The sequence below is a fragment of the Sinohyriopsis cumingii genome, chromosome 10, assembly GCF_028554795.1.
Source record: "Sinohyriopsis cumingii isolate HCF-2022 chromosome 10, ASM2855479v2, whole genome shotgun sequence".
NCBI lineage: Eukaryota > Metazoa > Mollusca > Bivalvia > Unionida > Unionidae > Sinohyriopsis > Sinohyriopsis cumingii.
In genome coordinates, this window is record NC_142970.1 from 51,098,991 (window position 1) to 51,116,325 (window position 17,335).

The 17,335-nt window shown below is 34.1% G+C and overlaps 1 protein-coding gene across 1 annotated transcript in view; it reads right to left on the bottom strand.

Moving 5' to 3' along the window:
* Nucleotides 1–664: 664 nt before the first annotated feature.
* LOC149790141 (presequence protease, mitochondrial-like) overlaps nt 665–17,335 on the bottom strand; it is a 72,907-nt gene continuing 56,236 nt past the window's right edge. Inside the window, exons 21-26 of the mRNA XM_089972120.1 lie at nt 15,934–16,042; nt 14,185–14,297; nt 10,088–10,210; nt 7,564–7,678; nt 3,650–3,783; nt 665–2,260 (exon numbers count right to left, since the gene is read on the bottom strand). Of these exons, the coding sequence (XP_089828246.1) occupies nt 2,161–2,260; nt 3,650–3,783; nt 7,564–7,678; nt 10,088–10,210; nt 14,185–14,297; nt 15,934–16,042 (694 nt within the window). The 3' untranslated portion in view covers nt 665–2,160. The remainder of the gene's footprint in view (nt 2,261–3,649; nt 3,784–7,563; nt 7,679–10,087; nt 10,211–14,184; nt 14,298–15,933; nt 16,043–17,335) is intronic.

Consider the following 17,335-nt stretch of genomic DNA (forward strand, 5'->3'; position numbering starts at 1 on the left):
TTTTTATCCTACCATTGTTTTTATTTGTAATCTGGTAGAATATACCACTGACAATGTTTAGGATAATAACTGCCAACTTCTCAAAGAGTGAACATAAATTTGCATTATCAGTCGGGTAAACAATTTGGTACATTGTAGCATTTTCACATAAAAAAATAAGTTTTTACCCATGGCCTATACTTATGTAGCTTTGAATAAATTAATCTAAATTAACCTTATTTTGCCTTCAAAACCATCCTCATGTATATTTTGATAATTATTTGTTCGTCCACATCAAGTCTCATTGTTAACTTTTTAGCATTGTAATTTTAATCAGTAACATTGTGTGAATTTTTGTTGTAAGAATAATTAAATACAAATTTTTTTAAGTATTGTGATGAGAAGAAATGTTGTGTTTTAAAACATTTCTCAAAATTCAATATTTATTCCTCTATAATGGTCCCATTCATTGGAAACTGTCAACAAGCATGAAGCCTCATGTTTTCCTTGCCACAACAATTTAATTTTTAACAGTCATATCATGAGTGATGTATTTCAAATGAAAAGAACACAAAAAGTGTTTCAACCGAGATTAAGTGACTGACCACTAATAAAAGCCAATGTATGTTCGTCCAGGTAAAGGATACTCTTGTTAGAGTAGAAAGAACAACTCAATAAATATACCTTTCTGATTTTCACTTTATACAATAAATGTAAATCTAGGCAAATGATATGTATGAAATCTTGCAGAATAAAATCACATGTACACAGCACATCAACAATTAAGTACAGAAAGCAAAAAGTGGAAATCCAACTCATTTATGATATACACATAATTTTTTTGTTTGTTTAACAACTGTCTTTTGCATTAGGCATAAATCTTTTAAGCACAGCAATATACGGAATTTGAGTAATATACACTGGTATTTATTTATTTCATTACACAAATAAAACAATTCTGATACAATGTGTACCTGTGCACCACATAACATGTACCAGATGACAATATGTACCGCACAAGAATGTGTATCATATAACAATGTGTACCACATAACCTGTGCACCACATAACATGTACCACATGACAATATGTACTGCACAACAAAATGTATCATATAACAATGTGTATAACATAACCTGTGTACCACAGAACATTACTTAACTGACAGGAATTCCTATGTAAACTGACAGAGTGACCAAGTCAAAAATCTTATGTTGTGTTTATCAGGATTTTTTTCATATAAAAGATGTATGATCTTACATGGGACATTGTTTTGTTCCATGGTATCTTTATATTACTCTGGTCACCTTGCAGAAATTTCACAAGCTACAAATTATACAGTTTTCATTAATTAACACCAAGACAGATTCTGTTGTATTTAAAATGCATAATGTCACATAAAGGGTTGATTTTTCTTACAAACAATAAAAACTTACCCAGACAAGCAAAGCTTACAGAATTATTTTCTGTTGTTACATTACTTTTTTTTTTCATTAACAATGCTACTGAAATTTCCATATGGACCAGAATAAAACATTACTGGAGTGCTGGACCTATGCTTAATAGGCAAATCGGGGTCTGAAATTTTCCTTTCTGATTCACTGATCATAGAACAGTAAGACCTTATACCACCCAGAACCACACATGCCAAACATTGGTCCAACAACTATGGCTGACATGGAAAATTTAATAAATCCCTTAAGTACAAGCAAGGTTCTTTTGGTTGATGAAATAGTAACTTCAGCTTGACAAAGATCAAGTTTCGACTTGTGTTACACGTATTACTTGCTAAATCTGATTTCTCGTAATGCGTTACAATCTCTCACTATTCATGCAAATGGCTTCTCCTTGCACCAGTGAACTTTTATGACTCTTCTCAGAAGGTAAATATTTAAAAGTACATTTTGTTCAATATATAGGAACAAACTAAGATATATTAATTGTCTGATGGGCAAGTACCAGTCAAAAGCTGAAGACAATTGGTCTCAAACCACAAATCAACATCATTTTCAGGCCCAATAAATTTTTCTTTAGGATACTGGTGTGCAATACATATATATGTGTTAAACTTCATACAAACTCATTAACACAAGACTAAGCAACTACTTTTCATCAGTACATTCACGTACGTAGAAAATTCTTATCTTGAATCTGAAAGAATAGATCTAGCTTGTCCTTTGTTCACTCTTTGATAATTTTCCATTTAGGATCTTTGGAAAATTGTTCATTTGCTGGTCCAAGGAAGGAGGAAGCTTGTGGTCTCTGTCCCGAGACAAGATACCTGAAAAATAAAAATACAAGATATATGGGCCATGGTAATGTGAATCTGTCCAGGTGAGTTCAGAGATACCAATTTTTGCACTAAAATGTTTTTGTGGTAATTCTTATCCAACCATAATACTGTAGGAATGTGTCCACTACCTCACAAATCCAGCTCTCCCAAGCTTTTCTGCCCACATAGGTCAAATGTTGTGAAACCAGTCAAGTGTTGTTTGAATTTTCTGTGAAGATGATACTAATAAGAAACATAAATGTGTATAATAATTTTATGAATAACATTACAGTATATCACACAAGAAAATTGCTTGATCAAATTGATATACCAGGTCAAGCCCTGACATAAACTTAAGTGCTATAGACCTGAGTATATCATAAGACAAAGTCTGACATATAAGGTGTGAACTCTTCACCTCTGACAGAGTACAGCGAGAAATCACTCTTGTCTGACTCATGGCATTGTGGGCATATGCCTTTTAACATTTATATTGCTAAAAAGAAACCTGGGAGGGCTGGTTTTCCGAGGTAGTGTTCGCAGTCCTCATGTATTACAAGTGGGTAACATATCTGAAGTAGAAATAGCTGTGCATTAGCCTGGGTTACTAAGAATATGTTTGTGAGAACACAGTAATGTGTTACCTGTTTGTGAGAACACAGTAATGTGTTACCTGTTTGTGAGAATACAGTAATGTGTTACCTGTTTGTGATAACAGAGTAATGTGTTACCTGTTAGTGAGAAAACAGTAATGTGTTAGCTTTTAGTGAGAACATGCTAATGTGTTACCTGTTAGTGAGAACATGGTAATGTGTTACCTGTTAGTGAGAACATGGTAATGTGTTACCTGTTAGTGAGAACACAGTAATGTTTTACCTGTCTGTTAGAACATAATAATGTGTTACCTGTTAGTGAGGATGCAGTACTGTGTCACCTGTTGGTGAGAATACAATAATGTGTTACCTGTTAGTGAGAATACAGTAATGTGTTAACTGTTAGTGAGAACACAGTAATGTGTTACCTGTTAGTGAGAAAACGATAATGTGTTACCTGTTAGTGAGAACACAGTAATGTGTTACCTGTTAGTGAGAACATGGTAATATGTTACCTGTTAGTGAGAACACAGTAATGTGTTAACTGTTAGTGAGAACACAGTAATGTGTTCTATGTTAGTGAGAACACAGTAATGTGTTATATGTTAGTGAGAACACAGTAATGTGCTATATGTTAGTGAGAACACAGTAATGTATTATATGTTAGTGAGAACACAGTAATGTGTTACCTGTTGGTGAGAACACAGTAATGTGTAACCTGTTAGTGAGGATGCAGTACTGTGTCACCTGTTAGTGAGAATACAGTAATGTGTTACCTGTTAGTGAGAACACAGTAATGTGTTACCTGTTTGTAACATTCACAAGATCATCCCGTGTGACTGCAAATACTGTATCTCTGAAAGCCTGCCTAATTGGATCAGTCAATGATGATACAAACTGGGACATTCCCACATTACCTGGGGCCACTGGCTTGTCAGTCTAGAATAATGGAAAAAAAGTACAATAACTCCAGTCCAACAGTAAATTTTAAAATGCAAAGTTAGATCTGTGTTTGCAAAATGTGTAGGCAATGTTCCACACAAAATGTCCAGAATGATGGAATATCTGATTAAATTTACAAAGGTCACTGAAGTGAGATCATCTCCATAAACAAGGATTAAAGGCTGATTTTCCTAGATTTCATGGTTCATGATAACTGTGCTAACAAGCTTTCATGATTCCTATAAATTATGCAAACAGGTTTTATAAAAGAGTCCAAAAGTCATTTAACAGGGTTTCATTCATCAAAAACTAATTTTTAAAAAGTCCAGAAAATAAGTTAACAAATCAGGAAAAATCCAAATGGTTTCCAAATAGCATCAAAATTTTATCAGGTCATCTACATGGGGACACTGTTGGGAATGCAAAATTTAATTTGTCTGAGTTCAGCATTTTTGAGATTACATTAACACAGTCTGCAATGGAAAAGTCTACCAGTCCAATATGAATGTATCCACATGATCTAGAGCATTTGCTAATATGGTGCAAGGTTCAAGAAAATGATAAAAATATGATCTAGATCCATTAAGTCATTCAAACATTCTAAAGCAAAAATTAAAGGGCAGGTTCAAAGTCAAACAGATCAAGAACTCCAAAATAAATTTGCCAGAAAAAAAAAGACTAGATAAAGCCTGGCCTGTTTTTAAAAAATGTCAAACCTCATACTAAATACTGCATATTACTAATACATATTTTAATCCAGTTCTACAACTGATATTGAGTGGAATGAAATTGGCAAAGCTGCAAGTCAAACAAGGGACTCAATAAAAGTTTACCAGAAAAAAGTGAAAATCAAAGAGTCATAGCGTGTAGCCTGATATCAAATTGGACCTGCAGTGCATGAAGTCCTTTACAAGTTACTGTATAAGAAAAACAATGGGAATGGCAGAATTCTCAGTCAAACATGGGCCACAACTCCATAAAAGTTTGCTGAAAAAAATTGTGATAATCAAACTTGACCTAGAACTTTTTAATGTAAAGCCTCAATGCCAAATTTGGTTTTATTTCACAAAGTCCTTCAAAGAGTCATAAAAAAAAAAAGAATTTTGAATAAGATGCAGTTATCATCTTCATTAATCCCATGTATTAATAAGAACAATTTTGGATGCAGGAAAATTGCAAATAAAGCGATCTGCATGATAAGCAAGTATATTTTTCAAGATATTATACAACAATAGTGTCCCTTACACCGGAGTGATGAATATCTACTGCCAAGAATGGTCACTACACAAAAAAGTATGGAAAAAATTATGTCACTAATTGTCCATGAAATAATAGTGTTTCCCTTTACACACATTTGTCAAGGATGCACACTGGAGAAATTTGATGCATATGTTTTGTTGCTGTGCGTTTTTCTGGCACAAAGGATTCGTATAAATCGATCAGGATTTATTTAATATCCAATGCTTTGGATGAGGGATGGCATCGTGTATACTTCGGCATAGGCATAGTCTGATTCCCTGCTTCACGTGCTCCCTGCGTTGCACTCCGCTATTTGTATAGCGGAGTGTAATGCAGGGAGCATACAAAACAGGGAACCAGACTAGCATAGACAATGTTATAACGGAATAGCTTCCCCATATCTCACGAGCTCTCACACAATTTCCATCAAGCTCAGCAAGATGTCATCCAGATTTTTTTATGTCAGTGCTTGTTAAACTAGAAAGTGATCTCCAGATTAAAACGTCATGCACTAAAAATCATTAGCAAAGAAAGTGAAAGATGCAGAACACAAAAGAGTAACTGTTGATCTAACTTTAATGAAAATAGGAGAAAATTATTCCCTTGACTGGAATATGGCACATCCATTAGGATTAACAGTGTGACTTCTGATTGCGCAATTGTCGAGACTGTAAAAGTGAATAATCCTTTCATGACAGGGTTTAAGAATTTTAAAAAATCTGCCCTTGTTCGCCACAGGATATCTGGAGAACACATTATCACCAAAGACATTCTTTCACAACAAAGAAATCAGTTAACTTGCTGAGACAAATGCATTATTTGGATTACAATGTCTGGGGCTCATTGCAGATTTTGTTGGTTTTTAACTTGCTGCAATAAAAGAAAGATCTTAAAGTTCAAGTGTAACTTGTTGTTGTGGTGGGGTTTAACGCCATTTTTCAGCATATGATAGGCTATACATGGCGGCCAGTATTAATGGTGGAGGAAGAAACTGGGAAAACCACAGGAAGAACCACCAACCCACGAGATACTACTGGCAAACTTTCTCACATACCCACATTGACTCGAACCCACGCAGACAGAGGTGAGATGGCAGGGACCCCTAATGTGTAACTTATTAGAAAGAAGATTAATCATTAGCCTTTTTGATTTGTGGATAAATGTGTTCTAGGACAAAGTACAATGAAACAGATGATGGTACGCATTTTATAACAGGCAGTAAATTAAATGCCTCTGGTTAAAAAGATTTAATTGACTTTTTGTATTGGCTTATATGTAATGTACTGGTCTATAATATTGCTACAAAAGGATAGGAGACTGTTAAAAGTATGACTTTAAACTAAAAGAAAAATAAACTAATAAAATTATTGTTTGAATGGACAATGCATTTGTTTAATTGTGCATGTTGGTTTATTTGTATTTTTAAAGACAGAGAGAGAGAGAGAGTATGTTGTGCAAGTTGCAATATCCTATTTCAAGCTGAAAAGTACTGGTCAGTTGAAAATTTAAGAGTACATTTTTGACTCCCACATTTTTTATTTGACCCCAGTTCTGACACCAAGTTTTGGTTTTTTTTACCCTTAATTTTACACCCATGGGGGATACACTGTAACAGCTACAGGAATATTTAAATATTCATCAAACTTGCACAGACTGAAGACTGCTCTAATTAAATACATAAAGAAAACTGTATTTTGATCAGTAAATTCGTTCAAGACACAATTACTTCGATGTCATTGAATGTCTGTAACCGAGTCTGTTTGACTAATATACTGCTGGTAAGCGACTGCTAATGATTTCCTAACGTTTTGACTAATTTTCACTGACTTTATCATTTCTTTTACATGACTGCTATGTATAAATATTTTTACTTTCTATAATTGACAAGAGACAGAAATTGGAACCAAGTCATTTTATGTCCAATCTTTCTTGTAGTTAACAGTACTATCTGACACCAAGATAACAGAATTATTAAGATTATATTTTTTTTCCAACAAACAATCTGCAATTTAAATTTCCCAAGATATCTTATACTTTTTATTGACTTCATCATTTTTTCCCCACATGAATGTTATTTTGTTTATTAATAATGTACAAAAAATTTCTTTTTATTATTCAATAAGAAACAGAAGTCTACCACAGCTCATAGTGCTATGCTACAATGAGGTCATGTTGATGATGGAATAATACAGTAATCTTGTCTTGGACATCTTTTTAAAACAACTCATTGTTTTGTCCCAAACACTGTATCAAGACAATAGCTAGATCAATGAAAGTCTGAAAAACAAGACTCAACTGAAACTTGTTTCTAAATGGTTTTACTGGAATTTGAAGAAAAACAAAATCTGTCCCTCCATCATATACTTGACTCCACATCCTGCATCAAAAATATTCTGATCCATCTGAAGGCTGCATTTTTCAATCTTGAGGAAGATTTAAAAAGTATGGTGTTACATTTATTACTCTAAATATAAAGTAAAGCTTTATGATGGGGGGGGGAACAGAGTTTTCTTTCCTGTAATTGTGCTAAATACAAACTTGTTGAAACACAGAGAGTTTAGCTTCCTCCACATCATCCTCTGTAAACTTTCCTGCAGCTGCCCACTCCACTGATCTGTCAAATGTTTGCAAGGTCTGTAGGGAATTTGGGTCCCTTGAAAACAGAAGGATAAAATTAGTAAATACCAAGTCTTGCAATAAAGTCTATTTTCTTTTCGGTTTCTGATAAGATAAACTCTCAAGAGATTATTTCATACTTAAATTGTACTTTAAAATACTGACCAATTATAGACCACAAAACCAGTATATATTCAATTTTATGTTCACCTTTTTCTAGACTGGTTTCCATTTTTCCATATAATTAGTACCATACTGATTTTAGCATAAACATACAGTTTGTTCCTATTATTAGTAACAGAAACTGCATTTGTTAAAAGAGAATGGATACACTGCCACAGACAATGTGATATTTAAATCCCACCAACAAAATAACTGACAGTAAAATCATTTTTACCCTGAAGCTAATTATGCATTTTTTTCCTTCAAATGTCATATCCCATAGCCATTCCATTTTTATTTCAATAATCATTAACAAAGATTTATATAAAATATAAATTGGACTACACCAGCATCTATCAATGTCTGATCACAATGTACTTTGTGATAATTTTTAATGACATGCAATTTGTCCATGGTAAACCACTCAATGAAGAATGCAATACTTCATGATCCCTAGTCTCATTCAACTAGATGTCTTGCTAGGCACTGTGAGATCTCTGTTATATAAGGGTCTGGTAAAATCCTTCTCAGATCTCTGTTACCCATGTGCTTTACTAAAACACTAAAGAATTAAAACTTTAAAGTTTCTCTTTCAATATGAATTTTTTTGTATACATACTTCCTACAATTATTACAAGCCAAATAAATTATATGCTTATAATTAAATAGTCAAACATTATTTTGTAAATAAATTTTATGTTAAAAATTATATAATAAAACATCATTTTGTAAACATATGCTCGATGCAGGAGTAGTGTTTTCAATCAACAATAACATGGTCAATGTTTATGTGAAAGATGATATCATCACATGACCATAATGATATTTCACCTCTTCCAATCAAATTACTTTTCCACATTTTGGTAAAGCCTCATTCTGGCTTTAAAAGGAAAACTTAAGATTTTCTTGAAAAAGTCTGGTTAAGCAAGACAACAATAATGCTTATAGTGACAAACTATGAAATGGGTCATTGTTTAGACAGCAACTGTTACAAACTCTCCAGATCTGCTGACACATTAGGTTACGGCAGATCAGGATTCATGTGTGCAGTCAGGCTCAACTTATAATCAAGTACATATGGTATTACTGTATTTACTTCTGTATAATTCACACACTGCTTTAGAGAGTAAAGACCCAAACCTGCCATCACATCATACAATAGTAGCTATGGATCTACTATCTTCATTCAAACAATATAAAACCCTGATCTACCAGTTCATTATCGGAGTGTCATCCAGCTAGACTCTCACATGGCTCCATGAGATCTCCATGTAACCATAAGAAGGCTATCCCAAAATTCTAGAAATTGATTTAATTGACTGATGAAAACAAGTTATGTAATACATCATCATGCTGATGATTAAACATTGTGTTTCATGTAAACATAGTTTCATCGGTTGCTTAATGTGCCTGCTGCATTTGTTGAAATTTAAAATGACGTGTAACGAAATCCCCCCCTTAAGATCAAAATTGAATTTTGGCATGAATTATCACAGAATTTTTTTTGGACATGTTCTGAGATGAAAGAAATGTCTTTGTAGTTTCACACTGTTCAAAGCCGGGAGGAAGCATCTTTTATAGGAGAAAGTGATCAATGAAGCTTTCTACCAGACCCCTCGTTTCGTGTAGAGAATGTTGTTGCTGTTGTTTTGGGTTTAGCACCATTTCTCAGATAGGCCATACATGGTGGCCAGTGGAGGCAGAACTCAAAAAACTGACCCATGGGCCATACATGGCGGCCAGTGGAGGCAGAACTCAAAAAAACCTGACCCATGGGAGGCTACTAGCAAACTGTCTCACATACCCACACTGGTCCAAGATTCAAACCCATGTGGACAGAGGGAGATGGCAGTGATTGGTAAAGGCAAGCACCTAAGACCACTAAGCCACCCAGGGTCCATGGTGGTGAGGTAGAAAAAATTGCACTTGGTTTAGCAGATAATGTAATGTGGGGGTTTTCAACAAAGGGCATCCATGTTCCTGCCATCACTTCGGGAAGAGTTTTCCTGCACGCAAAGTGCAACATGGTGTGCTTGATTCTAGAAAATCACACAGGTGTAATATTAACACTGTACAGTACTCCCTCATTATCCTATTGATTAATTTCAATGGGAACAAGAGTAGACCACCTTACAGTGAAACCACTTTATAATTATGTGCTTTAGACATATAATTTTCTTACATAATGATATAGAAACCAGGATAATTGCCCACCTTATAACAGGAATGGTGTTATAGTGAAGGGCCTTACAGTGAGGGAATGCTACATTTTCTAATTAATTACCTGTAGGAGTAGAAGCTGAAAATGCCAGTTGTACATGAAGCCCCTCCCCCATAAGCTCCACCTTTTTCTCGTATTTCCCGATGAAGATATTTCCATGATAAAAGCCGGGATAAGACACACAGTCTGAAACATAATAATCACTGGAACAATATAATTTGCTTTTTTAAGGTAAAATGACGCATAGGAAAAAAATGACTATTTTACCATATAGGTAAAGTGGACAAAAGTATATTTCTGCCTTAAACATGGAATCAGAAAATAATATGTGTGTGTGTTGGATCTGTAACATAGCTTTAAAAAAAATTCAGTCATATCACTTTAATGTCTGCAGTGTGGCAGTTTATAGTGATGTATAGCATGGAGGTGTCATACCACTGACATGCAACATGATGTCCCATCCAGTCATATTATCCTGACACCAGGCCGACCAGTCCTAACACTAACATCTGAGCACCTAGCAAGGCAGTTGTCAGTACCATTTTTATTAGTCTTTGGTATGACTTGGCCACAGTTTGAACCCGCAACCTCCCACTTCCAAGGTGAAAATAATAATATACAGGAAATAAAATTAATAAACTCAATATTACTGCTGTTGATTGATTTATTTTAAGCAAGGTGAATTTTAATTAATTTTTCATGCTGATATTATTCTAAATATCTCTGGATAATATTTTGACTCTTCTTTACCTATATGTAGCCCTAAAGGAAATGGAGTTGTACAAAAACAAGTCAAATTAATAGCCCTATGTCACAGAAAATAGATTATACTACCAACATTACTTCGAACTCTTTATCTGGTATACCTCTATGCTACACATACCAAAACAAACATTTCACTTGTGGTTTTAGATGCTAGTTAGAACACAACAATTATTATTCTTTATAAAATGAAAATTTATTAGTATGCATCCATCTGTGATTCTTCTTCAGTCCATATGAGAATACTCTCCTACATTAAACTTCCTCCCAGCACTTCTGTTACCATGTGCTTCTGCATATACAGTGATGGTTACCATGTGCTTCTGCATATACAGTGATGGTTACCATGTACTTCTGCATATACAGTGATGGTTACCATGTGCTTCTGCATATACAGTGATGGTTACCATGTGCTTCTGCATATACAGTGATGGTTACCATGTGCTTCTGCATACACAGTGATGGTTACCATATGCTTCTGTATACATAGTGATGGTTACCATGTGCTTCTGTATACATAGTGATGGTTACCATGTGCTTCTGCATACACAGTGATGGTTACCATATGCTTCTGTATACATAGTGATGGTTTCCATGTGCTTCTGTATACACAGTGATGGACAATGATGGTTACCATGTGCTTCTGCATACACAGTGATGGACAATGATGGTTACCATGTGCTTCTGTATATATAGTGATGGTTACCATGTGCTTCTGCATACAGTGATGGTTACCATGTGCTTCTGCATACACAGTGATGGTTACCATGTGCTTCTGCATACATAGTGATGGTTACCATGTGCTTCTGCATACACAGTGATGGTTACCATGTGCTTCTGTATACATAGTGATGGTTACCATGTGCTTCTGCATACACAGTGATGGTTACCATATGCTTCTGTATACATAGTGATGGTTTCCATGTGCTTGTGCATACACAGTGATGGACAATGATGGTTACCATGTGCTTCTGCATACACAGTGATGGTTACCAAAACAATGCGACATAACTATCTTTAACAGACCCAAGCCTGAGCCAATGCAGATTACCTTTAACAACACCACTCTGAGTCAATTAAGCACTAATCCATGTATTGTAACAATATAAAATATGGTTATATAAGATGAGAAATGAAAATAAAAAGAACAAAGGTTATTTTCTGAATAAAGTTAATAAACTATAAATTGACATGGACAAGCAATGTAATTATGATCACCACATCAAAGCTTTAGCCGTTTTTGATTACCCTGAAAAGGACACATTGATAATTTTATATTAAAAAAGAAATATCAAATACTGTGATTTAAACTGAAAAATAAAACTATGAACCAATTTTATTTTCAAATAAAAAGGTATCTACAAATCTCAATGATTAGCTTATTATTTTGTTTCCTGACATGTGTCAATGTTAACAAAACCGACAAGTCGTAGTCACAAAATTGATGTTCCCTAAACGTGCCTCTGAGGAAAACATAAACACTGCTTGAATTCTAATATTATATTTTAATTCAACAATGAATAAACAACAATTAATGGGAAAAAAATGATTAGACTTTAAATTATAAAATAATGGAAATTTATGGGTATGGTAATATATTTGTTCTGCTGCAATGCTGTATTTTGCACAGTATTTATGTTGTTGTTGTTTTAATGGAGCTTAACGCCATTTTTCAGCACAATACAGGGAATATATGGCGGCCAATATAACTGTTGGAGGAAAAACCCTGAGAAGAGCCAATGACCCATGGGAAGCTGCTGGCCAGCTTTCTCATGTACCAACATTGGCCAAGCCATACATACTGTACTACTGTACCATGGATAGTGCTGTAAAGTGGTCCATACATACTGTACTACTGTACCATGGACAGTACTGTAATGTGGTCCATACATACTGTACTACTGTACCATGGACAGTACTGTAAAGTGGTCCATACATACTGTACTACTGTACCATGGACAGTACTGTAATGTGGTCCATACATACTGTAATATTGTACCATGGACAGTACTGTAATGTGGTCCATACATACTGTAATATTGTACCATGGACAGTACTGTAATGTGGTCCATACATACTTTACCATGAACAGTGCTGTAATGTGGTCCATCCATACTGTACCATGGACAGTACTATAATGTGGTCCATGCATACTGTACTACTGTACCAAGGACAGTACTGTAATGTGGTCCATACATACTGTACTACTGTACCATGGACAGTACTGTAATGTGGTTCATACATACTGTACTACTGTACCATGGACAGTGCTGTAATGTGGTTCATCCATACTGTACCATGAACAGTGATGCAATGTGGCCCATACATACTGTACTACTGTACCTTGGACAGTGCTGTATTGTGGTCTATACATACTTTACCATGAACAGTGCTGTAATGTGGTATATACATAATTTACTACTTTGGACTATGCTGTAATGTGGTCCATCCATACTGTACCATGAACAGTGCTGTATGTGGTCCATACATACTGTACTACTGTTATCATGAACAGTGCTGTAATGTGGTCCATACATACTGTACTACTGTACCATGAACAGTGCTGTAATGTGGTCCATACATACTGTACTACACCATGGACAGTACTGTTATGTGGTCCATCCATACTGTACTATGAACAGTGCTGTAATGTGGTCCATACATACTGTACTACTGTACCATGTACAGTGCTGTGATGTGGTCTATACATACTTTACCATGAACAGTGATGTAATGTGGTCCATCCATACTGTACCATGAACAGTGCTGTAATGTGATCCATATGTACTGTACTACTGTACCATGGACAGTGCTGTAATGTGGTCTATAAATACTTTACTACTATGGACTATGCTCTAATGTGGTCCATCCATACTGTACCATGAACAGTGCTGTAATGTGGTCCATACATACTGTACTACTGTACTACGGACAGTGCTGCAATGTGGTCTATACATACTTTACCATGAACAGTACTGTAATGTGGTTCATCCATACTGTACCATGAACAGTGCTGTAATGTGGTCCATACATACTGTACTACTGTACCATGGACAGTGCTGCAATGTGGTCTATACATACTTTACCATGAACAGTACTGTAATGTGGTCCATACATACTTTAATACTGTACCATGGAGAGTGCTGTAATGTCGTCTATACACACTTTACTACTATGTTGTTGTTGTTGTTGTAGGATTTAACGCTATTTTTCAGGACATGATAGGCTATACATGGCGGCCAGTATTAATGGTGGAGGATAAACCCGGGAAAACCCCAGAATGAACTACAGAACCACAAGAACTTTATTACTATGGATTATGCTGTAATGTGGTCCATACATACTGTATTACTGAACAATTTACAGTTTTTGAAAACTAGCATTACAGAAATACTCACATGGGGAAATCAGGATGGGTGTAAGAAACTATCTGCACAGCTTTACTCATGTAGTTGACAGAGAATGGAAACTCTATCTGTGTGCAGACTTCTTTTGGTTCAAAACCTGTTAGCTAGAAATAAGGAGAAAAAGACAAGTAGAACCAGATTTCCATTTACAGAACACCCAAAACAGTTTGGGATTGCATAAATTCACAAATGTAAACAAATCTGACAAATTGCTATAGTCTCATAAGGTCAATTACACAGACAGACAAACATCCATACCAAATTTCATTTACTTGAAAAGTGGTTTTTGCTAATTTGCTAACAAGGTAAACAAAGAAAGGTTAAACAAAATTTTATTACCAAATTGAAAAATTTGTGTAAGTACCTGAAAATGTAACCATGTCATTTACATAATAATACAAACATATATACGAAATAATTCGTCTACCTCAAGTACTTTTCTTAATCGAGCAAACATTAAAAAATCACTGTAATGACAAAGGTGTCTAATTAGGTCCATGTTACCTATTATTCAAAGTGATCGTACTCCCATTGCTTTATTTTATTTGTCAACAGCTCATTGCAACAGCAAACTTGCAGCCCTGACAAATGATGGCTTCACATTATACAGATGCTTGAATTCAGTATTACAGTGCATTATTAAGTGTCTCAGTGACAAGAGGATAATAAACTAATAGAAATCTGGCATACTGCATCATTCCAAAAAAAGATATTGCATTTAACATAAATAAATTGAATCAAAATCCACATTTTGGTGAAATTTCCTGTTAATCTATCATGAATTGGTACTAGTAAATAGCTAAGGTTTCTACATTTTAAAAAAATCTTCAGTTTTATCAAATATGGAATATTAAGCATGAGCAAGCCTTATGAAAGTGAGCAAACTAGAAATATATCCACTGGCCTGTTGCTATGTAACTGGTTCAAGGATTAATTTTGTACAATTAAAAACAGTTCATTTCATAATGTCAAATATTGAGACTTGCAAAAATTGAACAAAATCTACAGAATACAAGACAAATTATGTAAACAATGATCTATTTATAATGTTTCTAATCTGAGAATCTACAGGTAATCTAACCACAAGCCTCAGATGGGTATATAGTAAACCAACCAAGGTTTGTGACTTCTCTCGACTCCTCTGTTTCCTCTGCATCAAAAACAATACCCTGCTAACATCTGAACTGCCAAAATAATGAAGATTAAATAAACAAAAATTTAAACTATAAACCATGACACAGACATCCATAAAAAAAGTTTGCCTTTCCAATCCAAAACAGACCACAAGGTAGAGTCCTAACACAAAGTAAAAAGACATGCATCACAGATTCATTTTTAAAAAAACAGTTCTTCTGCTCTCAGGTGAGTCCCTATACAATTATGTGTGTATTATCCCTATACCAATGAGCTCAGTGGACAGTTTATATTAAAAGTGTTACAAAATAGTTCCACACATCTGACTCCTTTACTTTGTTGTGATGATTTACTAAGTCATTCTCATATGTCTTGATTGTAATGTGAATAAGTAAATTTCTTTGTATCAATGTGATAACACATTTTTGTACAAAGGATACTTCATTGAACTCAATGGAGTGCATCCCTTGTCAAACTCTTCAGTTATGCAGGTATAAGTTATACTTGAAATTAGTCTTCAATCCCATAATGCCTAAATGGAAGTGAACAGTTTTGAAAATCACCAGAACTTTTGAAGTTTGAAACTAGGGGTTGAAAACTACTTACCTTTGAAAATATGTCATAAGGAGACACTGATCCTGGCAAAGAATTGACAAACTCCTCCACCTCACTGAGAGCTGAAGACATGAAACTTGGTGTTGCATTCAAAGATAGCCTGGATAGATGAAACACAGTAATCATACCTTACAATAAATATGTTTAAGAGATATTAATATTATGCTGTGCAAGAATATGTTAAAAAAACAGAACTATCATACGCTGAAATAAATGTCTTTACAACATACGACTATAATAATTTGCATTAAATGAGTCAACTCATTTAGTACAAACAATGAGACAATGATTTATTATTTGAATGGATGTGTTTACGATTGTTTTATGGCATCTTAGGACAAAGTTTACAAACTGTAATAATGAATTGCACATAACATTTTGGAAGATAAATCCTTTCAAACAGATGTAAAGTACAAGAAAATTAAATATAAAATCTACAATTCTACAAAATGTATATAAAATAAAAGATAAAGGTCACAAAAATCCTGAAAACGTGTGGTCAAAACTTTTTATGTAAACCACATTCCTTCAGAAAGTCCATGATTTTCATCGGTGGTACATCATTATACAGTTACTTGTCAAAATACTTCTGTCCAAAGGGGTAGAATTTATTACTTTTTATCCATTTAAGTGAATTCATATACCCCATTTAAGTGTACCCAATTCAGTGAATTCATGTAACCATTTAAGTGAATTCATGTACCCAATTAAATGAATCATGTACCCATTTAAGTGTATCCATTTAAGTGAATTCATATACCCATTTAAGTGTACCCATTTAAGTGAATTCATGTATCCATTTAAGTAAATTCATATACCCATTCAAGCTTTAAGTATACTCATTACATAAAAAATTATATATATATATATATATATATATATATATATATATATATATTATGAATATAGATAAGTAACTTTAGAGCATTCCAATAAGTTCATTATAAATATGTTTTGCTGTATACTTATTTTAGTTACATGTAAACTACATATGTAACATAATTTTTTGCCAATATACATCTTCAGAAAATATTATTATAATCCACTTCAACAACAATACAAGTCATAAGATATTACCATAATGCTTTTGCAAAAACACAAGTCAAATACAAATACTGTAATAGTACCTAATTATTATAATTATGTTCAAATGCATTAGAAAGTGTAACTGACTATACAGGTGATGTAAAAAAAAATTGTTTCATAATTATTTGAAGAATACAACAACAGTAATTGTGTTATATTTGTAAAACTATGAAGCATTTCCTGCTTTTCACTTCATATGAAAAATAGTTTGGTTTGGTGTTTTACGCCTTTCAATGCAGAGACAACTGGAGTATAATGTCTTGCCCATAGACACACAAAGGTAATGGACACAAGCCAATCCAATGGT